Consider the following 19,229-nt stretch of genomic DNA (forward strand, 5'->3'; position numbering starts at 1 on the left):
AGGCATCCACACCCATAAAGAAGTCCCAGGGTCTTAGTAACTGTTCTACTGCTGTGAGGAGGAAGGAGAGAGAGAGGGAATCTCAGCCTGTTTGGATTTTTCTTCTGTCTGGCTGGGTCTGTCTCCACAATGACTGTATTGACGTTTGTCAGTGGCTCCCTGGTTGATCCTAGGATGTCCTGGGGCTCCTCTGGGGAAACTGGTACAGGCTTTCCTCTGGAATGCGCAGGTAGTAGGCATGCCATAGCCATTGTTCATTGTTAAATGGGCAGCAGACTTGGGGGCCTGGTCCTGTTTGCCAGCCAGGAGAGTTCAGTCTTGAAATCAAGGTCATGGTGCAGAACTTCTCACAGGGGAGGAATGTGGGTCAGCGACAGAGCTGGTGTCAGGGGATGCCAGCCCGGAGTGGCCATATTCCCCAGGTTTTGAGTGAGTGCACAGATAGATACCCTGTCTGCTTTGAATGTGGAGGCTGAGTGACACCATGACCAAACAACTCTTATAAAGGAATGTATGCAATTGGAGCTTGCTTACAGTTTCAGAGGTTCAGTCCATTATCAGCATGTCAGGAAGCATGGAGGCATGCAGGCAAATGTTGGAACAATTGCTGAGACCTACATCCTGACGCTTAAACACACACACACACACACACACAGACACACAGACACACACACACACACACACACACACACACATGGGGGGGGGGGCTCAAGCAAGCCTGGGCCTGGCTGGTATGGGCTTCTAAAACCTCAAAGCCCACTCCCAGTGACACACTTCCTCCAACAAGCCCACACCTCCTAATCCTTTTCAAATAGTGCCACTCCCTGATGACCCAACATCCAAATCTACGAGCCTATAGGGGCCATGCTCATTCAAACCACCACGTGAAGCATCACCTCCACTCCTAACACGTGGTTCCACACCCTCTCACTGAGTCCCCAGGTATCATAGTTTGAACCAAATGACACTTTGACTCAGCTTTTGCCCTTGAACTTGTTGGGCAAGTACAGGGGATGCTTTTCCCATCCCTCAGTTATACTTCCATTATACTTGTAAACAGGACAGGGCTGGGGACAGGGATGTCATTTATTATCTTCCATGATCAGAAAGTCCTGATTCTAACCTTAGTTCCCACTCAGCCATTCCCTGACCAGGAGATCTCAGACAAATCTTCACATGACCTCTGATAGCCCTCGAAACTTCTTTGTGCCCAGGAGGAAAAGGCATTCCTTTGAGGGTAAGCCACCCTGCCAACACTTGAGAAGTGTGACCTGACTCATAGGGACTTGAGGCAGAGCTTAAGCTCCACAGCCATTTCCAAAGCCCTGTGTTCAGCTTCCGCTCTTAGTTTTGAAGTGGGACAGCTAACACCTGTCCTGAGTGCTGTTGAGGCCAACAGGACCCATGGAGCAGTCTGGGAATGGACCCCTGAGGAGACAAGTTCTGCTGTCCAGGTTCAGGCTTGCCCCTGAAGAAGAGCAAAGCACACCATGTGCTCTTCTGAGACTCCTACTTCCACCTGCAGAGAACCACCTTTTCCTGGAGTTTGATTTAAAAAAAAATTATGGTGGGTAGCTGGGGGGAGGATGGCTCAGTGGGTGATGCTATTGCTTTATAAGTGTGAAGACCTGGGTTCAGATCACCAGAATCTACATAACATCGAACGCGGTAACACATATCTGTAACACTAGCGCTCCGATGGCAAGACGGGAGACCGAAAGGGAAAACTCCAGGGATGCTCCCAGCCAGCTAACCTGGGAGCAAAATGGCAAACAACAAGAGACCTGTCTCAAACAAGGTGAAAGGTGAAGGCTGACTTTTTTTTTTTTTTTAAGATTTATTTATTATATATACAGTATTCTGCCTGCATGTATGTCTGCAGGCCAGAAGAGGGCACCAGATCTCATTACAGATGGTTGTGAGCCACCATGTGGTTGCTGGGAATTGAACTCAGGACCTCTGGAAGAGCAGTCAGTGCTCTTAACCTCTGAGCCATCTCTCCAGAGGCCGACTTCTATCCTCCTCACTGGTGACATGGCAAATCCATGCCCCTGCTTACACACACAAGCAGGCATACGCATGCACACATCATGTGCACATATACACATACTTCTCTTCAAAAGTAGAGTGGGCTCCATGAGTATGTCTGTGTGGCCTCATGGGAACCATGCTGAAAGAACCCCACGTTTGCCTGAATACTCCAATAACATCATGTTGGAATTCGTCACTTTTGAGCATCGCTTGGTAGTGAGTCTTGAAAATAATGTGGCAGTTCTTGCCAACAAGCCTCCAACAGCAGCAGGCAAGCTTTCTCAACCCCATGTGAGGTCTGGGTAAGGAGAGTGGGAATGCCAGTCCTCTGCCTGAGCAGAAGGCCTGAGGCATAAGTGGGGTGAGCGGCAGGATGGTGCATGACCTGAAGCCAGGTGTCCTTGCCTATAACGAACACTGTGAGTGTAGTGTCCATTCTCTATAGATAACAAAAGAAGGTCTATAAACTGGCTGGTGTGTAGTGGGTGTTCTAAGAACGCCAGCCCACCTCCTGGCTTGTTTCAAATACTTCAGTACAGGTCATGTCAGGCTGGCAAGATTGTTCGGTGGGTAAAGACACCTGCCACCAAGACTGGTGGCCTGAGTTCGGTCCCAGGACCTATATGATGGAAGGAAAGAACACTGCAAATTATCCTGTCCTCTACATAGACTCACCTGCCCATACCTACAAACATATACAAACAAAATCAATCAGTTAATTAATACATAATCAGTTAATACATACAATCAATTCATATGTAAATAAATGTAAGAAAATTCTATAGGAATTATTTTTTAAATTAGTGGACCATGGCTTCATAAGCCAAAAAGGGTAGGGGTGGCCCAAAGGCCCCCTTTGATTCTCAGAACCTATGATTCTCCATTCATGGAAACCTCTGTCAGACCACAGACTTGGTAAGGCCACTTAGGGTCACAAGGGCAGAAACCCAACTCATAATCTCTTGAGCCAGGGTGAGTTTATGGTTGTCATTGATGAGACAGAAAGTCAAGGATCCAGGCACTGCCATGCTGGGGATATTTTTCTTCCTGCCCTCCTCCTCCTCCTTCGTCCATTCTCCTCACTCTTCGCTAGGTCCTGCTCTCATCTTCTCTCTTCTCTCTCACACTTTCTGCTGTGGTATGTAGTGGGCAAAATGGCCGCCAAAACAGCTTTCAGTTAAGCATCACTCTGCTCCACAAGGCCAGTAGAGGGAGTCTCATTCCTCTCTCCGTATATTGACTAAGGGAAGGACTGAATGACTCTTTCAGCTGCATCCTTAGTCCTGAACCAGTCATAACAGCCAGAGTGACAGGGCAGGTGTCCACATTGCTGACCAACAATGATGCCGACCAGGCCTCATGACTGACAATCTCATTTGGGATATCGAGAATGGGGGGCAGGGCAATCCACCAAAGAAACAGTGATGCTAAGCAGATAAATACCACACGCCCGTTGTCCCATGGGCAGTTTGATCCTCATTTCCTCTGTTCAAGGAGCAGAAGTAGAGTGAAGGTGATGTGGACCCTGTCCCCTAAGCCAGCATCATTGAAGGACATACATAGATGCCTTGTGGAGTGAGGCAAGGCAAAGAGTTGAGAGAACTCAGGTGTATCCAAGGTTATTAGCTGCAAAATGGCGATTTAACCCACCTTTACATTTTTAATCATGATCTGTTTCCTTTTTTTTTTTTTTTTTTTGGTTTTTCGAAACAGGGTTTCTCTGTGTAGTTTTGGTGCCTGTCCTGGATCTCGCTCTGTAGACCAGGCTGGCCTCGAACTCATAGAGATCCACCTGGCTCTGCCTCCTGAGTGCTGGGATTAAAGGTGTGCACCACCACCGCCTGGCTACGATCACTTTTATGGTGATCTGTTATTTATGCCAATGATATTGATTTTCCAGTTAAGTGCTAATGAAAATGTCTTTTTAAAATAACAAAGTCTGTTGACTGAGTGAAGGAAAGCCTTTATTATGCAAATAATAAGGCTATCAGTATAAGTAAAAAAACACATCAGTGCATGCATTAATTCCAAAGACTGAAACACAAGATACAGCTCAATATATAAATAGGACTTTTCTCTCCCAAGAGGATGAAAAAACTAAGAACTACTCTCTTGTCGGTTCACATAGAGCCTCCGGCAAACTTGATGATGTTCTTCCTGTGTGGATGGCACCAATCCAGGCCAGCAAAAGAATCTATAATAAGATTTCTTCAGCTTTGACCTGCAAACCCCGTTCCCTAGATGTATTTGTTATATCTGTCATGGAGGACAGATACTCCAGGGACAGTGGCCCACTGTGTCATGCTTTGTTTGAGAGAAAAGGACACACAAAGATGGGTTGGTATGAAAATCATTTGCCTTAGAGTTGGCCTGAGCAATTGTCCTTGAGAGCAGAGGAGACTCTTCTTCCCTGATCACCCACGGCCATCTGGCCCCAAAGAGTACCAGCCATCTCTCTAAGGCCAAAGCTTACCCAAGTTGATTTCCACCAGCATCTACTTGTAGAGTGGCATCTGTCCTTTCTTGAGATGATGGCTTGGTCTTCTATTCCAGCAAAACTAATTTAAGAATGACCGCATTATCCCCTTTTGAATTATTTCCTCTCCAGGCCAAAGAGAAAAGCCCTCGGGGTTTTGATGCAGACCGAGATGCCAAAAAGCTGTACAAAGCCTGCAAAGGAATGGGTATGAAATAATTTTGTTCATTTATTTGTTTTTGAAATTGATTAAGCTTGATGTCATGACCAACTTTCCCATAGTGACAGGAAGGTGACCTACCTGTCCTATGTATTCTAAGCTAATTCAAGTTGATCTCTTCCAGTAACTTCTTTATTTGAGGTCTCAGAGTTACCATAGGGGGCTCATTACTTTGAAGGGTATTGCAAGCTAAATCTTATGACATTTACTTTGACCTTGAAGTTATGGGGAACTTCATTAGGATTGAAGCTTATGCTATCTTAATCTTGTCTCAATCACTTTGGCCTTTTCCGTGGGAGGTCGTGAGGAATCAGATGTGACAAGAGCTGAGTGCAGGGCAAGGAAGATGCATCTGGAAGTAGACAGGCCTGCTCGGCAGTGACAGCTTGGGGAAATCAGAGAAAAGCACAGAAGTTGCAGCTTCCTGCTTACATCCTGCTGCGGCTCATCTCTAGCCTCATGTCAGGCAGACAGCTGTCCAGGAAAGGCCTTTATGGAAGCCTCAGGATGTTTATGCCTGAGGTTTGCTGAGTGGAAGGGAACCCCAGGGTACTTTCCAGGCAGCTGACACTTTCCTGATGCTCTGTGGTGAAGTCCAGATGCCTGGCCATGGGATGGAGACAGGAGTATGTTATTGGGTACGGTAATGATGTAGCATGCTTAACATGAACGCTTACTTCCTCACCTAAAATTCATTGTAAAACATCCGGACTGAGCATCTACTGAATGCCAAAATCAGAGTTCTCATGTCCCTTTTGTATGTGACCTCAGAATGGAGCCAAGGTGCCTCTTACTGAGTAGAGTGCCTGTGTGACCATTGCCTAGCTCAATGTCACTCATCCATCACTGTCCTGTTTAGTCTCCCAAACAAGCCTGTAATGTATATACTATTATAGTATATCAGGTGAGAATGAAAGGGTTGGTGTTAAACATTGGCCTCAAATCATAAAATTATGAAACAAGGGTGGAGCCTTCAGACACTTGGCCATCTGAGAGGTCTCTGATTTGGTTGAAAGTATAGACTCTCACCTCTTTTGACAAGTACACGCTGAAGCAAACATCATTGATAATTTACCTTCAAGACTTTGTGGGACAGTCCTGCCAGAGCAGAATTTAAATGTCTAGAGTGAAATTCTCCAATGGTCACACAAGTCATATGATCACTTTACTACTTCAAATGTTTCTTTGAGATAAGGCCTTGCTGTATAGCCCAGGCTAGCCTCAAGTTGGTGGCCACTCTCCTTGCTCAGTGCTGGGATCACAGGCATGCGCCGTCCCATGCAGCGTTGCAAGTTTCATCTGCAGTTATGTGCAGTCGTGGATGTGCAGGCCAACAACGGCTGTCGGGTGTCCTCTTTAACCGCTCTCTACCTTGTTTGGAGACAGGGTCTCTCGCTGAATCTGGAGCTCACCGATTGGCTAGACTGGGTGGCCAGCGAGCCCCAGGGATGCTCCTGTTTCCAAGCACCGATATTTCAGGTCTACACCGTGTTTGACATGGGGCTGGGGAACTGAGCTGAAGTTCTCATGCTTGCACAGCGAGGACTTTACCCACTGAGCAATCTTCCCAGCTCTGTTTTTGTTTTGAAGTCAGTGGCTCATGTAGTCTAGGCTGGCCTTGAACTCATTATATAACCAAGGTTGGACTGAACTGATCTTCCTGCCTCTACATCCCAAATGCTGGAGTTACAGGTAGGTGCCACCACACCCAGTTTTAATTTAAATTTTTAAGAAGTCAAATTTTAAAAGAAAAAAAGAATATTATTAATATGTTTTATTTTGATGATACAATCCCATTAATCCCAACTTATATAAAATTATCATTTTACTCCAATATTGACAAAATTATGAATGAGGTTTTTACATTCTGTTTTTATTTGTTTTCTTTTGTTTTGTACTAATTCTCTGAAATTTGGCCTGCACTCTGTACTTATAGAATATTTTGATATGCATCAATCACCCTTCAAGTACTAAATAGCCATGATTAGTCAGTAGCTGAGGGGTTGAATGGAGAGCTGGAAGCCCCAAGCAGAGCAAAGATTACATGCATTTCCACCCAGGCAAGTCAAAATTATAATGGTCCCTAATAAAATGATAGTTTATTCCTCCCAATGGTGCAAAACTTAGATTCCAGTTTGGGGCATTTTTACTCTCCTGGGATCTTATGATGCCCTGAGTATGCGGACAATCTGGGCTATGGGCAACCCAAAACGGTCCCCAACTTATCCCTAACCCGGACACTCTTTCTCAGCCTGTGCTCCTTTGCTGCCCCATCCCAGTTCCTAGGCACCACACCCTCAACCCGCTTCTGCCTAGACTTACTCTTCATGGAGTCATCACCATGAACTGACACCACCAAAGAGAATGCCTTAATATAACTGTGTATGGACCAACAGCCCCCTAGATATCAAAGCCACCAGAGATGGTCTAATTCATGGCTTCTCAGATGTTCAAAGGCACACTAGTTATCAAGCCGTCTTTGAGAGATATAGGGAAGAAGGAGACTGTCCACTTTGCATCTCCAATAGGTCTCAGTTAGTAAGAACACTGCAGAGTCTGGGACCACATCTTAGGGTCACGCTCAGGTCCACTGAGGTGCACAGAGGTTAAACTGCTCAACCACTTCAGAGCATGCTTCTGGCCTAGAACTCCAGTCCTAACTTTCAGCCAAGCACTGTTTCCCCACATTATCAGTACATGTTGTGTACAGCACCCTATGGGCCCTCATTACATGGTGACCATTAGGCCATTCCTTAACAGTGTGCTCAGATCCAATTAGGTCAGCCTGTGCATTAAGCAGACCCAACTTGTTCTCCATCAGAAAAGGTTGAAGGGAGGCCTCTAGAAGCTTTAGGACCCCAGAAACTTGGAGAGTGGCCTTGTCTTTATTTGGAAAAGGGGTCTTTGAAGATGTGATTGAGTTAAGGATGCTAGGAAGAGAGCCCCCTGGGTTACCTGGGTAGGTTCTAAATCCAATGACGGTGTCTTTCGGAAAGATAGAAGGAAGAGAAAGATGGCGGTGGGTTGGGGACATGTGAAGACAGGTAGAGACTACTCTCATGTAATCACAGGTCAAAGAATACCAAGAAGCTGGGAGAACCAGGACTATGGACCTATTGACACAGTGACTTCAGACTTCCAGTATCCAGAACTGTAGGGGTGCAAGTTGTATTGTTCGAAGGCATTGAATTTGTGGTAATTGACACAATGACCTCTGGAAAGGAATGCAGAGAACACGTGCAAGCCGCTGGTCCCCTCAGGCAGACAGGATTCAGCCCCACTCATCATTTCTCTCGACTCCCCTGGGCCCTTCTTCCCCACCATGTGAGAATGTGGGGCCTGGCCTCAAGCACCAGATCTAAGAACACAGCCTTCTGGGGTCAACCAGGTCAGCGTGGGCTGGAATTTCTGTTACCAGTTTAGCATTATTTATCTAAAACACGGAACCTTGTGGCCTTCAAACACTGTGGTCCCATCCTGCCAAAACTCCAGCACCATCCAGTTGCTCTCCAGAAAATTGCTGGGAAAGCATACCACAGATGCCCACAGGTACTTCCAGGCTGGTGATCACTTTGGCTCTGACAGAGCTATGTAATTACTCCCCATACAGCCAGCATGGAGGGTCTTTTTTTTTTTTTTTTTCAATTTTAAAATCGTTCCCAGAACCACTGTGGCCTGGCCCAAGTGCTTCAAACCATTACAAATGTTTACAGGAAATCGTTCAGCAGCACAGCCTGCTTCTAAGACACATGGACCGTGAAATTTGGAGTGAAGTCACCTTCAGCAAACTGCTTCTTCTTTGGGATGTAAAAACAGCTTCCAGGATCAACCCAAGACTTGGTCTCAAATGGCTTCAAGGTTATCTATGTGCCATTGTCCTGCCCTTCCCCCACCGGCAGGCTGGTGTTGAACCATCCATCCTGCAACCACTCTGCTCTCTTGTGTCTGCGTTTTTTAATGTTTTGTTTTGCTTTTTTTTTCTTTTTACACGAGGTCTTGCATAAACCAGAATGGCCTTGAACTCATTATATAGCCCAGGTTGATCTCCAACCTGTAATCCCCCTACCTCAGCCTCCTTAGTACTTGAATTACAGGGGTATATCAATATGTTCACCTTAAGATCTTTCTTGTTTAAAAGCCTTCTAGCAAGGAAAATGCAGAGAATTAGATATTTTTCTAATAAACTCAGTTTCCCTGATTATCCAGATATAGGATGCATATGACATCACAGTGGAGGAGAATGTTTACTATTGACCTTTGCTATATACAGTCCCTCTGAGTATAACACACAACTCACACCAATGCAGAGACAAGTTCTATCCTAAGGGTGTGCAAAAGTCTCCTTCCATTCATACATACAAATAGTCATTCATTCATTCATTCATTCATTCATTCATTCAGAAAGACATGAAAATACCAAATGGAGGCAGGAAGGCATGGGAGGCTCTAGGACCTAAGCCTACAGTACTGAGGCCCTCAACAGAGACAGGAGGAGACCCAAGGGAAGGAGGGTCCACAGAACCGAAAGGGTACATTCTGTGATATTTCAAAGAACACGAAATCTTTTCTGAGGTGAGATTTCTGGCACTCAGACATTTAAAAGTTAGTCACGAAAACATCGTCAAGTACAAAGATCCACGTCACCCAGGAGAAAGCCCTGGAGGAAACCAGGAGGAAACCAAGAGGGATGGCAGGAATGACAGTGTTGGAACCAAACCAGAAAGAGGCAGCAATTAACTCCTGCTGTTTTTGCAAGTGAGCTCATCCTAGGATTTTCTCTTTTTCTGGTTGGACCCAAATAGCTAAAATCTTCCCAGAATTAGAGGTGGAAACAACCCTTGAGATGAAATGACTGATCCAAGGACACAAAGCTGTTAGCTACCCCACGGCTCTCTGTCCCCTGCACTGGCTCTCTCCTTCTAAGTTCTGGCTGGGTCTTTCCAAAGACAGTCATAAGCGCTGATGCAAAGCCAAAGTTAAGGTAAACATCATAGGTGTTTGCCAGGCTCCATCTTCTTCCCTCCAGCCAGAGCTTTTCCATCTCCTTCTGCTCCCAACTCTTCCATCAAAATGTGTCAGCTCCATTTACTGGTCCCCTAGGATCCCAGTCTCCTAGCAGGGTAGTATTCCTTCACCAGTTCATTCATTCAGCTCTGTTCACAGGTCACTGCGACAATCCCCTTCCCCTTCAACTGAAGGTAGTCACCAGCAACTGCAGGACTCACCGGGTTTGGGGTTGTAGAGAGAGATCTTGTTTCCTGCCACAAAATCTGGAGGCAATGAGGTTGTATTCATGTCTTAGAATCTCATAATGACTCCCCCAAAATAACATGGCTTCAAACAATGGAAATGTGTTGATACTACAGGTCTGGATGGCAGAAGCCCCCCATGAAAGGGTTTGTGGCTCACATTATATTTCTATGGGCAGTGGCCATTTCAGAAGAGGCGACTGACCGAGTGGGTGAAATACTAGCCCAAATTCACAGGCGCTCAGCTTTGCATCACTTTCTTTGAGTACAATCAGTGCAGGACAATGCAAGAGGCACTTTCACAGAACATACTAGAACCACCATAATCCACTGTGTAAAGAGACTCAAGGCTATGTCATACTCACCCACATCCCTGAAGAGTCAATAATCCATTAGAAGGGATCTGGACCACCAAAGTTTGACCTTCCCCAAAGTTTTGCCAATACAAATATTATTGACTTAGTATTTCCTTCTTATTCAATGTATTCTTAACTCTTGTTCTTTCACAAAACACAAGTTCACATTAAAATTAAATCATAATTACTAAATGTAAAAATAGTCATAGATCAGCCTTTCTAAGTCAGTTTCATACTTCTATTCATATGACATAGGGAACACAGGTCAGTGGACCCGGTAGAACCTTCGATTCCCCCAAGCTCCCAGTTATGGCTCAAGCAAGATAGATGTAATTGACAACCCAACAGTGCCTCCTACCATTGAGTGACCACTGCCCAGGGCCCAGACCCCAGACTCACAACTTCACATCTATTCAATCCTCTAACTGGTCCTAACACTGGTGATATAACTGGTTATGGAAAAACACAGAAAACAGGAAATTGACTCTTCGAGGCTTATGAAGGTAACTGAGCTACCAACAAATATCTTTAAGAGAAGCTAAGTGAGCCTTGTGTTAGTCATCATAGAGATGGGTCTAGCAGAGCAGCTTGGGACCAAGTTGCAGCAAGTCTTGTTCCATTTGGGGATTCTGATCCAACCCTAGGAGTCATGAAGACTCATGACATTTAGGTTATGTGAGATGATCTGGACATTGAAGGGATCAGTGCCTTGCATCAGGAACACTAAAGGCAGTCAGAACTTGTTGGCAGTGGCTTCGGAAAGCAAAGGCAACAGCGGTGAACCCTTAGGATTTGGATTTTCTAACTAAGGTGATGTCATGCATGGAAATGAAATAATAGGGCAGAGAATGGACTTAAGAATTTACCAAAAGAATCCAGAGACGATACCCTGAAAGTAGAAATGCCTTGGAAAGCCATGACAATGTGGCTACAGGCAGCTAGAAATAAGGTAGGAACTCAGAGGAGAGAGCTAGGCTAGACTGGTTGGTCTAGAGCGCATCAGCAAAGAGCAGTGGTCATCTGAACAGGAAGATCACAACCAGAAAGGCCAATTGGAAACTGAGCTTACAGGGGAGGGAAAAGAAGGGCAGGTCAGCATATGATGCCGAGAAGAAGGTGGGGGAGGGCAGGGAAGAAACTAATGGGAGTCTAAGGGTAAACTAGTACAGTGTTTGTAGTTCAGAAAGATGCATGCAGGGACCAATAAAATGTTCCTTCCTCGGTTTCCTCGTCTATCATTAAGACTTTGAACTAGATGGCCTCAGAAGTGCCTTGTAGAGCTCACAACTGCTGAGTGTTGTTGTGGGACCCTAGCATACTCTATCATTGGTGAGCATCCCTTGCAGGGTGGTCTAGACACAAGCCTTCCGCAGATGTGAGACAGTGCCAGGTCCTTGGGCATTTACGTTGCTTGTTGTCTGTGGTATACAGCTTGTTGCTATATGCACCATGGACCTCTCTTTGGACTCTCTTTTCATTCTCACATACCTTGGAACTACATGACACCAGGTTGTAGGTGAGGAACTAGAAGTGTGTCAAAGTCTTTTGTGTGCATGTACACACACACACACACACACACACACACACACACACATACACATTTGTGGATAAGATTAATATTCTGTCAATTTGGGCTTCAATATTATCTATTCAGTTATAAGTACCCGGAGAATAAGGAACAAAACATACTCTTTACTAGGTCTTTAAAATAACTTGATTGAGATAGAATTCATATACCATATAACTTAGCCATTGAAAATATACAGTTCAGTGTTGTCTTAGTTAGGGTTTCTATTGCTGTGAGGAGACACCATGAACCACAGCAACTCTTACAAAGGAAAACATTTAATTGGGTGGCTTACAGTTTAGAGGTTCAGTCAATTATCATCATGGTGGGACATAGCAGCCTGCAGGCAGACATGGTGCTGGGGAAGGAGCTGAGAGTTCTGCATCATGATATGCAGGAAGTGGTCTATCTCACTGGGTGTAGCTTGAGCATAGGAGACCTCAAAGCCTGCCCCCACAGTGACATACTTCCTCCAACAAGACCACACCTACTCCAACAAGGCCATTCCTACTCCAACAAGGCCACACCTACTCCAACAAGGCCACACCTACTCCAACAAGGCCACACCTACTCCAACAAGGCCACACCTACTCCAACAAGGCCACACCTACTCCAACAAGGCCACATCTCCCCTTAGTGCCATTCCCTTTGGGGGCCATTTTCTTTCAAACCCCAACAAGTGTTTTGCTATATTCATAAATATATGCAGCCCTACCACAGCTAATTGATTTTAGATGAGACTGGATGTGTTCAGGGTGGTATGGCCATAGACAGTTGATTGATTTTAGAATACTATCATCTTTGCATACACCCTGTCCACTATGTCAATCCCTAACCCACTTTGTTCTAGATTTTCATACGAATAGAATCATGCAATACGTGGTCTTTTGTGATTGGTTCCTTTTACTTAGTCTAACATTTCCAAGGTTCATTCATATTTTTCTGTACCCTAGTCCTTCTTGTGACCCAGTAGTACTCTATTATATGGATACCCCACATTCTGTTTAGCCATCTGTCTCCTGATGGACTTTGGGATTTTTCTGCCTTTGGCAGATTTTGGCCAATGCTGCTCTGAACACTGTGTAGATTTTTTTCATCCCCCTGGGAGTTAAGTTAGGGAACACGCCGTAGGCATTTCTCTTTCTAACCATGCCTCTTACTGCCCTGTGCACAGGGTGAAGTCTCCACGGGTATTTGGGTGATTGGAAAGAATATGGTTTTCAGCACCAGACAGTGAAGCCATCAGGTCCACCTAGTCCCATTCTAGCCTCTGACCCCTTTAAAGCCGGAGACGCGACTTCTTCAGACCTGAATAACAACAACATCCATCGCGTTTCTTGATCACTGTGACTTTGTCTGTCTCCTACACTTCAGGGACGGATGAGGCGGCCATCATTGAAGTCTTGTCAATCAGGACATCGGAGGAGAGGCAGCAGATAAAGCAGAAGTACAAGGCGAAGTACGGCAAGGTACGCAGGGCTGTGCCAGCCTCAGCCCCCTCTACACACCCCTGGAGGGACAACACAGTTGACGTCAGAACACAGTCTGAGAAAAAGGCATTTGGAACCTTTCATTGACTAGACAAAAGACTAACATTGCTATTAATGCCTATAAATCAGTACTCCTTAACTCTTTTTTTTAAATTGACCTCGTTTTTCTATTACATTTACTCAGTTTTCATTCAATTTGGACTAATCCCACATAATAACTTATAGATGGGACAATGATTTGAAAACCAGTTTCCACAAGTGGGGCTTAATAGAGGAATATTCTTGTATTCAGCTGTCTTTGAGATTCATATTTCTTCATAAATTATTGGTTCGGAAAACTTTAAAGTTATTTCTTTGATTTTTGAGATGACATAATTACATCATTTTCTCTTTCCCTTTCTTCCCTTCCAACTCTCCCACATAATCCTCATTTCTTTCTTTCAAATTCATGGCCTCTTTTTTCATTGTTGTTACATACATAGAATGCGTGTGTGTGTGTGTGTGTGTGTGTGTGTGTGTGTGTGTGTGTGTGTATGTGTGTGTGTGTGTGTGTGTGTGTGTGTGTGTGTGTATGTATACATATACACAGAGCTGAGACCACCAAAGAGATTCTAAAAACACTCAACCATAAGTCCTCACATCAGCTAAGCCCTGGGAACAGTGACAGCATGGAACCATGGCCAGTTATCAGAGAAGCCAGGACAGGAGTCGGGGCTTCCTGTGCCTATTTCTTAGGCTCAGAAGCATAGAAAATACCAGCTTGGCTTTCATGCCTGTGGATCAAAAGACTGAGGAGCTGGGCCTCTCTAGAGTCCTATGCCTCTCTGACCTGGAAAAACGTATTTCAAATATATCAGTGGACCCATACTGTATAGTCTTGAGGAAGGCCTGCCTTGGTAGGGCGCAGTGTGAGGGGAAGAGACAGTAGGGACAGAGGCATCATATCACAGTCCCCTTTGAACACAGCAGACCCCCTTGCACAAAATATTCTGGCTTTTTCTCCCAAGCCCAGAGTTCAGAGCTCAATCAGAGAAATAGTTGATTTGTGTTTTCTCAGAAAATTCTTTTCAGGATGGAACAATAATATTCTTGCATAATATATATTACCATGAGTATTTTTTGAGCATTGAATGTGGGCACCGTGCTGAGTTTTCCATGAATTCTCATTCCCCCATGACCCTATGACATAAGTCTTGCTATTCTCCCATATAAAAACACTGACCATTAGTGGAAATTGTTGAGTCTTTTCTAGCTGAATATTTGGGGGCACATTCTTCATTTTCTGAGGTTTATTAGGTGGAGAGAATGAGATGCATCGATTCACCTGCCAGCCTTGCGGGGCTGTATGGAACTTTAGCTGAGAGACGCTCTCAGAACTCTAAAATGTTCAGTACATGTTCTTGCTGTTCCAAGTCATCTCGGGGTGGGGAGGCATCAGCCCTGAGCAAGGTGCCTCTCGGCCAGATTTAGGGGTAGGAGAGAGATGAATGGGCAATTGTGGCGACCACTGTCCTCAAGATCATTGCTATGGCTGTCTGGGGCAGGTGTCCTGTCCCTGGAACTCACATAGTAATGTAGGCAGACACCCATCTTCTCTTCCCATGACTCTTGCAGTCAACTGCTCTGTGCTTCTCGCAGGACTTAGAGGAAGTGCTCAAGAGTGAACTGAGTGGAAACTTCGAGAAGACAGCCTTGGCCCTTCTGGATCGCCCCAATGAGTACGCCGCCCGGCAGCTGCAGAAAGCCATGAAGGGCATGGGCACCGATGAAGCTCTGCTCATAGAGATTCTGTGCACCAGGAGCAATAAGGTCAGTCTCGCTTGAGCTCTTGGTCCCAGCTCCTGGAGGGCAGGTCACTCCTGCTCAGAGATGGCTGAGCCTCCCCAACCACGCCCCCCACCCCCCAAGGAAGCTCATCCCCTACATGGTATCCATAAGTGGATAAGATTCTGGGCAGAAATATGTCTGCTAAGCTCAAGCAAGAAGAATAACTCTTCTGGTCCTCAGGAGGTCGGTCCATCATCATGTTGCTGCCCCTGGCTTGACAGAAAAGCTGCATCCATCTAGGTTTTGTTTTTCTAATGGATGTGGTTTTCAGGAGGCAGGATTCTGTTTTATCTGTTCCTGCTCTGACTTTGTAGGCCTTCTGCTGTGAATATCATTAAGTATGTTTGTGTCACTGCCTCGTACATGGCTGTCACCAAGCATAGAGCAGAAAACTTCAATAATGGGCAAAGGTGGGTGGTTCCAGGGATTCCAGCGAGGGGCCCCAGTGGCCACTAGCATCTCCCTGGGTAATTCTCTGTCAGTGGGTTTTTTTGTTGTTTTTCTTTGGGGTTTGGGGGGCTTGGGGGTTTTGATGATGTTGTTTTTGGCTTTTTCTTTTCTTTTCTTTTGTTGTTGTTGTTTTTGTTTTGTTTTGTTTTGAGACAGAGGCTCATCTAAATGTAGCTGAGGATGACCCTGAACTCCTAATCCTGCTACTTCTGTCTCCCGAGTGTTGGGATTATAGGCACACACCACCAAACCCAGTTTTATGTGGTACTCAAGATCAAACTGAGGGCTTCGTACGTGTTAGGCAAGCACTCTATCAACTGAGCCACATCCCCAAGCCCAATCCTGGGTCCTTCTATTAGTAGTCTCTCCACTTACCCTTGAGAACACACCACCCTTTTAAGGAGCTGCGCAACACATTTGTTAAGGTGCTGGCACAAGCCAACTCATCTTTAGTTCCTAAGCCAGGAGGGTCGAGAATAAGATCCCCAAATCATTCTTAGAGAACCCGCCCTTCTCCACAACTTCCCAGTAGAGTGAGGAGGCATGGCAAAGAAAGTGCCAGAGAAAAACCAACATTCTGAAGCTCCCGGGAGGGAACAGTGGCCGTGGGTAGAACAGATAGCAAGGAAAATCTGAAGCACTGCCCTGCCACCATGCTTCGATGTAATGACATGGCCTGCTGACCACCTGCTTCCCCTGCTTGACGGAGACTCAGGCTCAGTCATGTCCCCACAGCACCGCCATGAACCAAGCCACTGATGAAATCACCAGTCCTCTGAAACTCTGGGGTTAATAAAATCCCTCCATTTCTTTTTCCTTTTTGGTGCTAGGAATTAAATTCAGAACCCACACCTACCAGGCCAATGCTCTACCAACGAGCTAAATCCCCAGCCTGTAACCCTTCCATCTCAAGGAGCTAGGGTAGAACCTCAGAGCAGGATTAGCACAGACCCCGTCTGAAGTCACTCCATTTTCTCTGTTCATTCCCACCTTTCCCAGAGATGCCCAGGTCCCTGCAAAGAAGCACCCGATGTCATGAGCAAGGAGTACCTACTTTTGTGAAGTGGTTCCTTACATTGTTGTTTTCTTAATCTTAGCATGGTTCCTCTAAGATCCAAAGCAATCAGTAAAGCCTTTCTTTCAATCAAATAGACCTGGCGATAAAAAGAATGAACACACACACACACACACACATACACACACACACACACACACATACCACATACAGTCAAGGTGGGGAGAGCTGGGTACGTGGAAAACACCAAGGGGAGGGAGCTGCATAAACAAATGAGCTGGCCCTACCACCTGGCCTGCCCTCCCTCCCCCACCGCAGCCCACACCTGCTTGCTTGGTGCCTTCCCCACACCTGCTCCTCTCTGACTTTCCTTCTAACTCACTTCCGAGCTGGGGGACCGACCCGACCGGGAAATGCCTGTTCTTAATCACTGCTGGCTCAAGTGTAAGTTGAGACAGCTCTGAGGTGGGAGACTCCACACAGATGTAAAACGATTCCTGCCCGTACACATTCTAGAGGGAACCTTGTACTGCTGACCCCGCAAGTTGTTTAAAACAGAGGCAAACTGGAAACCACGGAAGCAGCCACCCGGGGGGGGGGGGGGGGGGGAGGTTAGCTGAATCAACTGTGGCTTATGCTAGCAAGTTATGCTAGCAAGGGACGCTTTCTGTCTCTTCCAAAAAAAAAAAAAAAAAAAAAGTTGATCGTTGCCGAACCTTCAAGACAACATGGAGTTAAAAACAAGCCACAAAAACAATAAGCCCTGTTTTCCACTGTCTAAACATAGGATGCACACAGAATAGCTCTAGAAATTCTGTTGCTAAGATTTCTTCCCTCGGGGAGATGTGAACAATGCCTTCCGCTAAGGTCCCAATGACAAACCAAAGTACAGTTCCACAGAATCCACTCTGGGGAACCAAAGAGTTTATTAGGCTTGTTTCGAGAGCAGACAGTGCGGGGTTACAGGCAGGAGTGTGGGTGGCCTTGAAACAGCCACACTGGAAGGTCTGCAGGCAACATGGATGCCCGCCCCGCTATGGCTGCATAGAGGCAGCTCCCTTGATGTCACCAAGGGCAGAATGACACATAACTGGTTGGCAGGAGTGGCTGTATAGTTAGGTAAGGACCCATGATCCTCTACACCCCTTATCCCATGAGGGAAGGTCAACAGTCAACAGGCCGAGCTCTGATGAGCATTTGCAAGTGGGTGTAGGTGAGCTTACAAAGATGGCTGACGTTTGGCTTGGAGGAAGTACAGGAAGCATATATACACGTATCCAGGACAGACAGATACACACTGAACTCTAACCTTGGCTGCATGGGTGGAGATGAGGGAATGAGACTGGGTTAAGAGCCAGGGAGAACACTAGCTCAGCTGTCATATTTCTACCTTCCGATTACTAACCGCTGGTCGTCGTAGCTATGTTTGGGCTAAGGTGTGTTATTTTGATACATGTAGACAAAATGTCATGGTCAAGTTTGAAGAACCAGTGAATCCCTCACCTAAAATATTCATCATTGCCTTTATGGTGAGAACACTCAAGGCCCTCTCTCTAGCCGTGTTGAAATAGGCAATATATTCTTGTTAACGTCAACCGTCCTACTGTGTGTACTAAGACTTCTCCCTCCCACCTCACTGCGTATCAGGGCTTCTGTAGCTGTGATAAAATACCAAAACCAAGAGCAACTCAGGGAAGGAAGGGGGTATTGTAACTTAAGGTTCCAGGGGGATAAAAAGCCCATCATGGCAGGTTGTCATGGCAGCACAAGCAGGAAGCTGACCAATCACATCTTCAGTTGCATTCAACAGCAGTATAGCATGAGGCTGTAAACTCTCGAAGCCCTCTCCCAGTGACATACTTCTTCCAGCAAGGCTGTACTTACCCACAGCCTCCACAAACAGAGCCAGCAACTGGGGACCAAGTGTTTAAATGCCTGAGTTACGGGGAACATGTCTCATTCAAACTACCACACACTGTAACTTAGTACCATTGACCCCTCCCTGACCTCTAGCTCTCCAGCCTTTGGTAACCACCATTCCACTTTCCATACCTATGAGGTTACCGTTTTCATATTCCATAAATGAATGAGTTCATGAGGTGCGTGATTTTCTGTGTCTAGATTATTTCATTCACTGCACTCCAGAGTCAACCATGTTATCTTAGATGACAGAATTTCTTTCTTTTTATGGATGAATGTTATCCCATAATATAAATAGACTATATTGTCTTCATTTGTCTGGTGACTGGTCCCCCAAGTTGACTCGATTTCTAAGGAGACTGTATGCATACACCACTTACATGTTTGAAATGCTTACACAGAGAAGGTCATTTTACATTAGCAGATTCCCCAGGGGCCTGTGTGCCCTGCTCTGTAGGGACAACCATCTCAATAGAAAGTCACAAAGGCCTCCTGCATCTGGAGACGGACTTCTGCCTCATCTGTTTTCTATTGACTCCCAGCATGGACACTAATTTTTTCATCCATCTTCCTAGGAAATTGTCGCCATCAAAGAAGCCTACCAAAAGCGTAAGTAATTTTTGTTCCG

General features: G+C 45.7%; 1 protein-coding gene across 1 annotated transcript in view; it reads left to right on the plus strand.

Annotated features, from left to right (window-relative positions):
* Anxa13 (annexin A13) overlaps positions 1-19,229 on the plus strand; it is a 55,186-nt gene that overhangs the window by 21,854 nt on the left and 14,103 nt on the right. Inside the window, exons 2-5 of the mRNA XM_059247491.1 lie at positions 4,640-4,715; positions 13,274-13,368; positions 15,028-15,198; positions 19,177-19,210. Coding sequence (XP_059103474.1) covers positions 4,640-4,715; positions 13,274-13,368; positions 15,028-15,198; positions 19,177-19,210 — 376 coding nt within the window. The remainder of the gene's footprint in view (positions 1-4,639; positions 4,716-13,273; positions 13,369-15,027; positions 15,199-19,176; positions 19,211-19,229) is intronic.

This window comes from Peromyscus eremicus, chromosome 20 (assembly GCF_949786415.1).
Source record: "Peromyscus eremicus chromosome 20, PerEre_H2_v1, whole genome shotgun sequence".
Classification (NCBI taxonomy): Eukaryota; Metazoa; Chordata; class Mammalia; order Rodentia; family Cricetidae; genus Peromyscus; species Peromyscus eremicus.